This window comes from Euprymna scolopes, chromosome 19 (assembly GCF_053919585.1).
Source record: "Euprymna scolopes isolate OS-2025 chromosome 19, ASM5391958v1, whole genome shotgun sequence".
NCBI lineage: Eukaryota > Metazoa > Mollusca > Cephalopoda > Sepiida > Sepiolidae > Euprymna > Euprymna scolopes.
Window position 1 is genome coordinate 80207499 of NC_136500.1, and position 13512 is coordinate 80221010.

The 13512-nt window shown below is 32.6% G+C and overlaps 1 protein-coding gene across 22 annotated transcripts in view; it reads right to left on the minus strand.

The window, feature by feature from the left end:
* Positions 1-223: 223 nt before the first annotated feature.
* Positions 224-13512, minus strand: part of LOC145239782 (transcriptional enhancer factor TEF-1-like) — a 258906-nt gene continuing 245617 nt past the window's right edge. For all 22 annotated transcript variants that reach the window (XM_080103264.1, XM_080103266.1, XM_080103260.1 and 19 more), the window contains 4 exons: positions 10268-10326; positions 9315-9396; positions 6466-6618; positions 224-855 (listed from right to left, as the gene is read on the minus strand). In XM_080103264.1, the coding sequence (XP_079959390.1) occupies positions 742-855; positions 6466-6618; positions 9315-9396; positions 10268-10326 (408 nt within the window). In that variant the 3' untranslated portion in view covers positions 224-741. The remainder of the gene's footprint in view (positions 856-6465; positions 6619-9314; positions 9397-10267; positions 10327-13512) is intronic.

The window sequence follows — 13512 nt, forward strand, 5'->3', positions numbered from 1 at the left end:
TTGGACCCCCCCCCCAAACTTACAGTACTAATTACTCTTTTTTTTTAAATGTTCAATAATGAGACCCCCCCCCAACAGGGGAGGAATGACAGGTGGAAAATAGGGGCAGGGGATGTAAAAAACAAAAACAAGATGGAGCAGATGGAAAGTCTTTGAGAAGAGAAAGATCAGAGAAGGTGATTGAGAATAATAATATAAAAAAAAAATATGATATACAAACATCTGAGACAGGATATTTTTTTTTACTTCTCTCTACTCTCCCTTCCCTCACACAATGTCCTCTCACGCACGCATGCACACTCAAAAGTTTTATCATAAAAAAATTCCCTGTGATACCAAATCGTCCATGTTTGTTCAAACACACACACGCTAAAACCATAAAAAACAAAAAAAAAACAGAGCCAGCTGATATGAAAAGCCAGTTGATCCTGTTCTCGATTGAATGTCAATTGTTCAATGATTCAAAAGCTGACAAAACTTTCAGGCCATCTTTTTTTTTTTGTGTGTGTTTTGTTATTATTTTGCTCCTTACAAATATATATAAATGGGATTTGTTTTTTGTTGTTACGTGTGCTCAGAGGTTTGCATAACTACATACAAAGAGATGAAGATGATTCGCGTTTCTTCCTGCCCCCCCCTTCTTCTTCTTCCCTTGCAGCAGTTGTGGTCAAGCACATGCTAATTGTTGTTATTGTTGGTGGTAGTGGTGGGTGTTATATAATCATGATGGAGGTGAACCATTCATTCCTTGACCAGCCGATATATGTGATGTTGGTCCCCATGTTCACTGGTTGACACCTCAAATACATATGCAATGCACACCAATGTTTCTTGGGTATCTCGATCAGTAACAACCTGAAAAATAAAATAACTCATTAATTTACGAATTTCAATTTTATGATATTAAACGGTTAAATTTTCAAATATAGAATTTTTATTGTATGCAAAACAAAGAATACAGTTTAATAAATATATTTCCTTAACCCATAAGTTTTCAATGCTTATTCATCACCCCAGAGGAAAATATTAGCAAATATTATAAATGGTTTACACCTTATTTGCTAAAGGTAATAAACATAGAAAAATTAAGTTTTTAAATCATTTTAGTTATATAGAATAAAAGAAATTAGATATTGATGCAGAATAAAAAAAGGATATTGAGCTTCAGATCCAAAATGTATGATAGATCCTGAAATGAAAGTTCTTGGTAGCAGGGAGGTAAAAAGATCCAATACGTATTGTAATTCTTCCAAGGCACTAGGTAACAATCCGATGTAAACATGTTTCCTTAGTTTATCCTTTTGTTGGAGGTGATATCCGGCATATATATATATATATATATATATATATTTGTAGTCATCAACATACAGTCCTGTTTCGTTGTATCACAACTCATCAGTGCCACTAGACTAGCACCTTTCCCAAGCCGAGGATTGAACCTAGAACCATCGCGTTGACAGTCAGCAGTTCTACCGATCGACCCATATATATATAAAAAATGGAACAGTCCTCGTATCTAATATACAAATTTGATTTAACTCATTAAACTCCTATAAATAGGACAACAAATAATTTCTTTTTAAAAGCTATCAGATAATACCGTACTTTGGGGTAATTTTGCCAACTAGCTAAAAGTGCTCTTTTGGCAACCACATATATAAAGAGCCCTTTTTTCAGTTGGCGCAATTACCCTTGGATTTGGCACAATTAACTCAAAGTATGATATATAACAGTATTGTCTACAGCATTAATTACTCTGAAAAAAGGATAAAATTCATTTATATTCATCCAATTCTTCTCAAGAGTTGTTGGAATCTGATTAAAAAATTCTTGTGAAATTTGCTAAAATTCTGTTTGATGATATGAACTTATGAGTTCTTCAATTGTGATTCACTATAAATGCAACAACTCTTTGTGTGAATTGCTTCTTACCATAATTTGCAAATTTTATTTTGAATGTATAGTCTCTTGATTTCTAAAATAAATCACATGTACCCAATGTCCTATTTATAGGGGAGTCAATATTTCATTTTCTAAATAAAATAAATGACTTTTTCCTTTCAAGTTGTGTATTCTAACCAATTTTTAGTTATTATACAAAGTTACAATGCAATGGTAAAAAAGTTGGTTATAGCCAGCTAACATACTTCCTAACTTCTGATGTGTCTGCTACTGGAAGTGGTGACAAGGCAAATCAGTTCCTTCACTTTTATTGTTTTCAGTATTTCTATTGTGAAGCGATTTATTGAAGCATAAGATACAAGAAAAGGACATTGAAAAATATACTAAAAAAATAACAAAATTATACAGATAACACAGTCTTTATTTGCACTTTTAATAACATTTCATTTATTTGAAATTTTATAAGAAATATATGTTTATGAAATTATAAAACTAAATTTTTTTTTAATTTATGTTTATGAAAGTATGAAAATAAAATTATTGTAATCAAAATAATTCTAAAATAAAAAAAATAAAAAAAAAGCTACTTTCAATTCTTAATCAAAATTTTTAAACATGTTTTCAATAATTCTTTAAAAAAAGAATGCAAAATGTTTTCAATAATTCTAAAAAAAAAAACAAAAAAAAAACTATTTTCAATAATTCTTAAGTAAAATAAGACCAAAAAAACTTCATTGATTATTAAAAAAGATAACGATTGGAAAAACATAATAAAAACAAGCCGTGCATGTGTGGTTCTCCTGCATGTGAGATGATGTCACAAAAAATAATGGAAAAATGATGAATGTGAGAAGTGTGAAGGGCCAACGTTGCCTTCACATTTTCCCAAGTTTCAGAAAAATCTAATGGATGGGGCAAAACTTATGGGGTAAAAAAGTATCATTTTTTGCAATTTTGGGGCATTTGTGACCCCCTTTTGAGCTCCTGGGAATGCCGAATCCCAATGAAAGTGGACAAACGATGCAGTTTCATGCCTTAAGACATGTATATTTTAATTCAGTAACATGGGAAACCACTATATAGACATACATATCAAGTGTTTAAGTAATATGAAAAAAAGAGTTCCAAAAAGGCATGCTTTTTTAGCCCTAAAAGTCCCAGAAGGATGCGAACCAGAATTTTGCCAGGGTCACCCATACTAAATTTATATTAAGAACAATGGACTCCACATTTTGGCCAAGTTACAGAAAAATCTAATGGATGAATCAAAAGTTATGGGGCAAAACGTGTCATTTTGGGGCATTTTTTATCTCTTTTGAGCCCCTGGGGATGCAACGGGAATTTTCACAAAAAAATTTTTTTTACTGTGCATCTATTTAATGAAATACAATTTGTGGCAAAATTTCAGGAAAAATTAATGGATGGTTATCTGGCAATTGTACAGAATAACGGACACCACTGAAAACATAGGTCCCACTCTGATAAATCGGGGACCAAAAAGTACAAGGAGAGATATAGCTATGAGAGAAAAACAGTGAAGGAATTGATTTGCTTTGTCACTGCTTCCAATAAGCAGACACACCAGAAATTAGAAAGTATGTTAGTTGACTGTAACCAAAAAATTTAGATAACCTGGGAATTAATGGGTGAATCTGAATTAGAAGTTAAAAACCAGAGAGCGGAGGGTAACTATAATGGATGTATGTGTGTAAAAAAAGTTAAAAAACAAATTTCCATATAGGGTTAAATTACAAAAAAAAAAAAAAATAAATAAATAAATTATTAGAGATTAGGCAAATATATACAAGAAGTTACATCACAGGGAGAAGTATGTGGCAGAAAAGCAAGATCGATTTTTCTCTTGAGCGTTCAACATCAGCCAGATTGCATCTTTCAGGCTGTAAATTTCTAGGGAATATTAAATTTATAAGCGATCTCCAGTTGCATTTGACAACATTAGTTTTCACAGTTGACAACATTAGTTTTTGGGGAGGGGGTAGTCACTGCCTTCCCAGATACATTGTCTGATATTCCCAAGTGGTCACTCATTTGCAATTGACTAGGATCAATGTTGTTTAACATTGGTGATCTGACAAGAACCAATATGTCAGTGTGTTTAAAGATAATAGGCAAGTTATTTTTAAAAAAAAATCTCTATTTGTATATAAAAGGCACTTAGTATTTATGTGTCTGGGAATGTTCTTAGATAGTTTTTATATCGGAATATCTCCAATGACTATTGACAATCTATAATTGAAAAAATCCAATTAAAGAAAGAACACTCCTTTTAATCGCAGTTAACGCCCTCATACAGCTTAACATCACAGGTGCCTTTTAGAAGTTTTATCACAGCACAAGCAGAAGGACCAAGCATATAAAATCAACAGTAGGTTCCTTGATAAGACAGGCATGTTTGAAATGTTTGCTTTGAATCATGATACTTGACTTTTGCATTTTAAACTTCAATTCAAGCCGTTATATATATATAAAAATAATTTTATAAAATAAACTAGGTTCTCTGCAGTGCAATTTAGACTGCAGGTATTGTAGACTGTCACTGCAGGGAGGCATGTGAAGCTTCCTGGTGGGTCCCTGACTAGAGCAAGTAATCAACTGATTTGCTTAAAAAATGGACGATTCACTGATTTCGCTGACAACAAACGTATTAGAAGTGTGGAACATTCATTGATCCTTATTCAATCCTAGGCAACATCGCGTCTCCCTGCTAGTTTCATATAATCAAAAATTCCTACAAAATGTTCTTGTGTTTTAAAAGACTGAAGAATAAAAAGTTTATCATTATTTCACAACTTATAGGAAATATTCAAAAGACAAATTCCTTTTTGGTAATAGTATTGCTTCAGATGTGACACATTTTTTTTCTGTTCTGGGTCAGTAAAAATGAAATCCTTTTAGATCTAGGTAATTAATATTTTTCCCCTTCAAACCAGAGTGCCTCTATTTAGGATGATAGACCCTCTGCCTTAAAAACTGACCTTGCATCTATTTCTGGTAGAGGAAATAAATAGGGATTAACAAATGCAAATGGTACAGTTGAACTTTCTCACCTTTTTCCATTTTAGAGGCACATTCAACCGCAAATGATATGGAAACAATAATATCGCAATTGCGACTCATTCTTTTCTGCGAATGTCACATTTATGCAGCGATAAAGTTACCAAATATTCTCAACAACTTCCGTATTCTTTGTGATCATCACCTTAACTGCTATATATTTTTTTTCAAGCATTCCATGTGAAATTTATTTTTGAAAAAATTTTATCCAATTTTTTAATGAATTCCTCAGTATCCTTAGAAAACAGTCGGACGACAATGAATTCCTTATGGTTAAATGGCATGCAAAAATAAATTAAAATATTGGTATGTGATAGTATTGTTCATTGGAAGGGAGCCTCTAACCATTCAAGGATAACCAGCTGTCTCTTGGGGGTCAGGTAAATTGTGCTTGGATAGAGAATCTTTTTCCAAAGTACACAATATCATGAAGTTCACTGTAAACATTAAATGCAAAGTGCTCACCGAATCATGCCTGTTATGACACATGGTAGCGAAACAGGGTCATTTAATAATGCAGCGATAGAAAATCTAAGAATCGCACAACGCAAAATGAAATGCATTATTTACAAGAACGAAAAGAAACACTTGGATCAGATAGTCAAACTGGCATAAACAATATCATTGCCATCATACACATGGCTAAACATAGATGAGCAGGTTAGCTTTTGAAATATACAGATAACAGGCGGACACTTACAGTGACAAAATGAACCCCAAAAGCAATGGAAAAAAATCAAGAGGAAGGCCAAAAATAGGTTAGAGAGACGACCTTAACAGTCAACTGGATCTTATATAGCCACAATAAGTGAGAGACAAAACAAGTTGGAAAGAAAAACTAAGAGTGACACAAAGCAAAATGGAATGCATTATGCTTGCAATAAGTATATGCGATAGAAAAAGAAACACCTGGATGAAATAGTGAACTATAATAACATCATCACCATGATACGGCAAAACATAGATCTGTCGGTTACCTTTCGAGATATACAAACAAGAGATATTGTGTATAAAGATACAGAATGAACTCCGACGCAATAGAAAAAATAAATAAATAAAAATAATGGGTGGAGAAATGACCTTGACAGGCAACTAGGTCCTACTTGGCCATACCTACCCAGGGGCAAAACAAAATGGAAAGAAACCAGATAGATTCTATTTGCAGGGGTGATAAAAAACATGATGATGATGGATAGTCAGTAACAATGTAGCAAGTTTACGATAGATCCATGGAGTCATTCTCTTTCTCATTTTGATGTCAATCAAATATTATTAAGCAGTTATGGTGGTGATAAAAATAAAATAAGTGTCCCTGTCAAAGATTTGAGTTCCCTCCAAATTTCTTCAGAGATCCAAATGAATTGGGAAACTGACTCAATCAAAGATTCACAGAAAATTCACATCATTAAATAAAGAATCCGTTATTTTTCTCTAAGATTTGACCCCCTTCCCCCCCAAAAAAAAGAAAACATTTGGTCAGCATCCTACCTGCAATATAGTGAAATTTTCTAGAACACTGTTCATCATATATTTTTCTGGGAGATGTTTGAGTTTGTGGATGAAGTTGATCATGTATTCGCACATAGGTGAGCGTGTGATGCGGTAAACACATTTACCATTTTCAAAACGTGGGTATTCAGTCTGGAAGGAACAAAGAAAAAAATAGCAATTAAAATTTGGATTTAAATAAAAGAATCAAGTGATCATAACAATTTTTAGGTAGCGTTTAGGTAGTAAAAACTTGCTATTAACCTAATTCTAAGTATAATTACATTACATATCTTTAATATAAATCTATTGTAATTTAAAAACTAATAATTTTCATTTAAATTACCTCCCTTAAAAATTAATGAATATAATATTTTAAGAACGGTTTTAGTAATTGATCCTTTATTTGTATTAAATCACTTTAAGTACTCTTAATATCACTAAAATTATAAATATATTTATATATTATAAAAATATCGCTAAAACTAATACAAATATTAGAAATATTATATATGGGAAAATAGGACAATAAAATTACAAATGAATAGCACCAAAAATTAACGTATTATAAATTGTTTAAAAACTATGCAAATTAAGCATAAACATGTCGTTGGTCTCTACTATATATATATACAGCATTTCAGAAGACTATTTTTGTATTATTGATATAGCTATGATAAATGAAAAAAAAATGGTGCTTGTGTATATTAGCCATTTTTTTTTTTTTTTTACAAGGGAGTCAACACTTATCAAGGCCCAAGGACTACTCAAGGATAAGGGTGAATCTGTGCACAAAGGTTACGGGGAGAACAATGTAAACATTAGTGGTGAAAATTGGGTAGAATTTGATTATTTAAGGGGATGACTCAACGAGAACTTGTTTATATTGGACATGAAGATGACCATATTGTAGTCAGCTGGAAAGTAGGTCAGCAGAACAGAGTTCCATAGGAAGGTAGTTCTAAGGAATAAGTTTTGTTCATGGAATTTGCGTTTTGATTTAAGCATAGATAGGAAGTAAGGAAAATTGTTGATAGTAGTTGTAGCTAGATGAGTGTTCTTTTTTTTTGTGAAAGTTTGGCTGAATGTTGCGATACATTCAAGCTCAGATGAACACTTACCATGAAAATAATGATATAGTGGAGACAGGCTCACAATGTCTCCTCTGGATCTTTTAAACCAACACATTTCAGGTGAAAACATTACAGACCTTACATGTCATGTCAAAATTAGTATAAATTCCAAAAAATGATTCAGTAGAAAAATTGTAATAATTATAATTATTATAAAATTTATTGAGTTTATCGATTTATAGTTTTAATGTGAAAAAGTTTACAAAAATTTCCAGAAGGTATCTGCAATCGATCAATTTCATAATCCGCCATTTCAAAATACAAAATGTTGAACCATTATTGTGGATTATTTTTTCTTAAAACTTAATCTAGAACATCTACTGGATTATTTTTCATAATTTTGGGAATTTATACTAATTTCGACATGACACGCAAGTATGTAATAATGTTTTCACCTGAAATGTGTTGGTCTAAAACATTACCAATCTACACGAGCATGAAAAAAAAAACACTTTCACATTCATTGCTATAGAAGAGTTTTAACATTTACTTCATTTATTTAAATTAAAAATAAAAAAAATTTCTGGAAAATTGCTTAAACTTATTAATTCTGTATTGCACACATTTTTATAAAAATGACAAATCAATCCCTCACTGCCATCCTCACTGTATGTTCATTGTTAATTAAGTACTCTTAATATTGATAAAACTATTTCATCATTAAAGCCACCCAATTTGTTGCAAGTACAGAAAATTACCTTTTGCCATCTTGCTTTTTTGTAGAAAGCGAAGTTTCTCTTAAATTCTAAATTTAGAAACAAACATCACAAACTTCTCTCAAACAATCGATAACAATAAAATGTGCATACTGTATCATATGTGAAGAATTATAGAAACTAACACATTATCCAAAAAAAAAAAAAAAATTAGTTAACTCAGTACCAGTATTTCAAGTATACACACACACACATACACACAGAATTGGTTTCACTCTAGGGGTGATTTACAAATAATGAGAAGTTAAGACTCACAGTACTAAATAAGTAAAATGATACAGTGGGGGCAGAGGTGGGGGAGCTTATTATGTGACGAATGCAAGGAGAGGGAAAATGGCCACATACTTATTTTCTGATGTGTGAGGAAAGTGAAACAATGAATATTAATTGTTCTTTCACTTTGTTATGTAACTGAACTTTTTTACCTTGCCTCATTTCATGATTTTTTTTTTGGGGGGGGGGGGGAATTTTATTAAAAAAAAACAACAAAAAAAACATTTTAATACTTTATACTACTGCATTTTTTAATTTCAATAAATAATCAATTGATAGTAAAAAAAAAGTTTAAGTTACACAGAGGTGAGAAAAAAAAAAAACAGACACCAGAAGTGGTTGCAAGCATTGAGCCATCTCTCTCTCCTTCCTAGGTTTACCACTAGGGGTAGCATTACACTTTTGGCCGGTCGACATCCATGGCCAAAACCCCTTTCTGACTCACCACAATGGAGATGGTATATTACAGAAAATGTGAGAATTATTTGAATATTTCATTTTGATTGTCATTTTCACAACATTCTGGTCGCTGTACTCTTCGATCTTCTTCGAATGCATCTTTTCAAACTTGGGAGTTTGTATGAAATTTTAAACTAAACGTTTTTATTTAATTTACAGGGTAGATTGTTCTCTTTTTGAAACAGATTATTAATGCATAAAAATAAACATTAACAAGATGATTTAAAAATAAAAAGTGAAATTCCAACGTATTAGACAAAAAACTTGCCTCGACTTTTTCAACAACTTGTTTACCAAAAGAGCACACTTTAGTCGAAGATGTGATTGTCATGTTTTCTGTACTTTCATACCTGGAGAAGAAAATAAAAAAAGGATGAAAAATGCCTGATAAAATCGGAGATTATAATGGCTAATAAAGAGGTGATAATTTTTATTGCACATCAAAGTTTATTTGATTATATACATTAGTGTTGGGACAAATTATCGAAATAAGGAATCGGAAAATCCTGACCATTTTTAGGATATCAAAATCGGGAACATTGTGCCTACTTTCCGATGCCAAAAAAAGCTTCTTTTTTTTATGTATTATTTTTTGTTTGATTTTGCTTAAAACTTAATTTTCCATTGCTGGCACTGATGATAAAATTTGAAATATTTATTACTTTTAAACTATCATTAAAACTAAAATTCATAAATCAACCATAACAAGTGTATTTTCACATTTGCAAAAACATAGGCATATATTGCATAAGTTTTTATCATAATTTGAAAATAACAAAAAACAACCAACGCTAAATATGTTTTAAAGAATTAGAACCAGGAATTTAGAACAAAATTGTACCGGAATCAGGAAACATTTTGGAATCGTCCCATCATTAATAATATATATACAGTAGGACCCCGGGATACAATTTCTTCCGGTTACAATGTGGAATATATTTTTTTTTGGACCCTGGTTACGGTATTTGCCCCACCTTATGGTGTTATTTATAATGTTATTTGATTATATTCATATATACATATTACTGTATTTTTTTTTTTACTAATTCTTAATATGTACTGTACAAAATTTTGCTTAGGCCCGCTATATGGCGATTTCACCTTACAATCCCAACCCCAGAATAGATTAATGCTGTATCCCGGGGTTCTAATATATATGTAAACAATAGACTACTACAAAACTATTACTGGAAAAGAAAAAAGAAAAAAAATCATACTCACTGACTAGTGACACCATAAAATGCTCCAGTTTCATCTTGAGCATTTGTGTTTAGATCAGCCTGAAAAAAGAAATGTGGAGGAAATAAATTACTTTGAAATAATGAAAAATGTTTCTGAATTTCTGAGATGAGGATTGATAATTTGTATCATTTCAATTATTCAATCTATTGATCTCATCTTTTAAGTTATTCTCACAAGGTTTCAGTCGATGTAGCCTTTGACCATCTTCAGGTGTATCTAGAAGATTGTTATTTTTATCACTTGCACAATCGGTCCTTGTGCAACAGATAAAAGTGCTACAAATAATCAGTTTTCTGAAGATTTACGGTTCAATCTTCAGTATAGAAGATACTAAGAATACAATTATAAATTACTCAAGACTTCTACCTGATCATGGCTGACAGAATGAGAGCGAATAAATAAAGGATTATAGCTGAAATGCCGTAGAGATTCTAAAGTTTAACAAAATGTACCTGAAGAAGGTCTGAGGTTACATCAATTGAAACGGTGTAAAAATAATGTCAAAGATGAGAACAGTAGTCAGAATAGTTGAACTAATACAACGAAAATGTGCATTTAAATATCATCATTGAATCTATTCAAAAATTTATTTGTTGTAAAAAAAATTATCATGCTGCTTCAATGGGTAATACCTTTAAATAAATGTTTTATTGAGCCCACAGGGTTGGGAATAAACAAAGAAAGTAACAAAGTGAAAAAATGAGACTGTACAGTATTTGAACATGTGCCACCAAAAGTAGGACTTGTTCGTGTTGGATAACAAGTGAAGACTAAATTTACACAAATAACTCATCTCACCATATCTATGTGATTGATCTGTGTCTATCTTTTTATTTTCATTTTAAACCAGAATCTCTTCAAATTTGGTTCAAGAGGTGATTACAATAAACATGTATGGCAAACATTACAATATATTTCCAACAATATATCATGCATCAGTCGGCTTTTTGTTGACAATCAAATTAAATACGTGAAAATTATTAAATATTTTTTTCAGAGAAAAAGCTAAACAAAACAAAAAATATTGTTCACCAGAAACTCATACATTAAGATATCAATTGTATGTGTGCATATATATATATATATATACATATATATATATATGTGTGTGTGCATATATATACGCATGTGTATATATATATTAGTGATATAGATTATGTAAATAATTCAAAATTGTTTAGGAAAATTTGTGCTATGAGCTATCTCTACAAATCTAAATTATCACTTTGATGTAGGGGGCCTACTATCAGGGACCTAAGCTACAGGGGTACTATGTAGGGAGTTCGGCAGCAAGATGTCGGTTTACATTACACTTGAACTTCTGCATGTCAGTACAGTTGGGGAAGCAGGGACCCGGAAGGGAATTCCAAAGTCTAGCAGTTCTGGAGAAGAAACTACTGGAGTAGAAAGCTCTCTTACATCTTAGGGATCTCTATTGTGTAGGGGTGGGATTTAGCTGCTTGTTGAGTTTGTCGGGGGTATTTATGTCGAGGGGCTACAAGTGCTTGCAGTTCGTCGGAGCATTCACCATTAAAATACTTGTAGAACAGGCAGAGAGATGCAACATTTCGTCGATGGGACAGAGGCTGAAGCTTAGATGACAGTTCTGGACCTATCAGGTTGGCGACTCTTTTGAACCTTGTTTAGGAGCGAGAGACTAGTAGCAGATGCACCAGCCCAAATATGACAACAATACTCCGTACATGGGTGAATGGTGGCCTTATAGAGGTACAGGGTACTTTAGGGGGTTAGTAGCTTTCTAGCATGGTAGAGAGAGCCTACTTTCTTTGCAACTGTCCTGGCAATGCTCTCAATGTAATTGTTCCAACTCATGTTTCCTGTGAAAATTAGGCCGAGGAGTTTAAAAGTACTTTCAGATAATGAGTCTTTGGCCATTGCTATTGGTGGTAGAGAAGGTTTCTTGTAATTATTGAAGGAAATAAGTTTAGTCTTGGCAGCATTGAATGTGAGCATCCATTTTTGTCCCCATTCTACTACAGATAGGAGGTCATCCGCTAGTGTTTCTGCCATTTCCTTAGATATGTATTCATTTGTTTTTCTGTATTGCCTGTTATAGCGCGTGGTGTCATCAGCATATATACCTATCTCAGAGACAATTTTGTCAGGGAGATCATTTAGTAATATTAGGAACACGAACACACACACACACAGGGCATGCGAAAAGAAATGTCTATTTTTTTAAATTCAGCCTTAATAGATCAAAGGATATTATAAACTTCATTGTTATGATGACTGAACCCATGCATTTATCACCTGAAATTTTTATCTCTCTGTTGCAGATATTTATTGTGTGAGATTTTAAGAAAGCAAACCCTGTCATGGATATGCATCAAAAGCAGAGATGCCTCATTGAATTTTTGGCAAAAGTGTATTGAGAATGGTGGTGACTATGTAGAAAAATATATTCTGGGGAACAAAAGTTTGCTAGTTTTAATGGTATAACAGGATATTTCGAAATGATGTGGTGCCTCCAATTCCAGACGTTTTTCGGATAGGCACTTTTATTGATAGTACATACATGAAACTCTAGTCTCCTTTGAAGTAATCTTCTCTGGCTGTAATGCACTTGTACCATTCCAACAAATTCTGGAAGGTCCCATAGGAGTCCTCTTGTGTGAGCGTGTTAATGATCCTTGTCACATCTTTCATCTCCTCAATTGTCTCACAACAACAGCCTAAGGTTTTCCTTGAGCTTAGAGAATAACTAAAAGTCACAAGGAGCAAGGTCTGGACTCTACAGAGGGTGAGGAACTGTCTTGATGCCCATCTTGGTCAAATAGTCTGATCCTTGGGACAAACTTTGCGCAAATCTTCTGCATCTTCAATACCCCGCAAATAATTGTGTTTACAGTTCCCACACTGACATCAAACTGTGCACTTATTGTCTCTACAAACACATGATGGTCCTTATCCATGAAAGTCTTTATTTGACCAATCAACTCTGGTGTTCTGACTTCCTTACTCCTCCCACATCTCTCATCGTCCCTGCCTTCCTTGAATCTCTCATGCCACTCACAAACTGATGCTTGATTCGTGCTAGATGGTAAAAGCATTCCATACATTTCTGTTGTATTTTTTTCCAAGTCTAAAACAGAATTTTATTGTATATCATTCTTCTAAAGTCTCCTCACGTCCAGATTGCATTTTTAAAATTCACCAGCTGTAACAATCAAGCTTTAGTAAAGTGTATTCCAGTTCCTGCT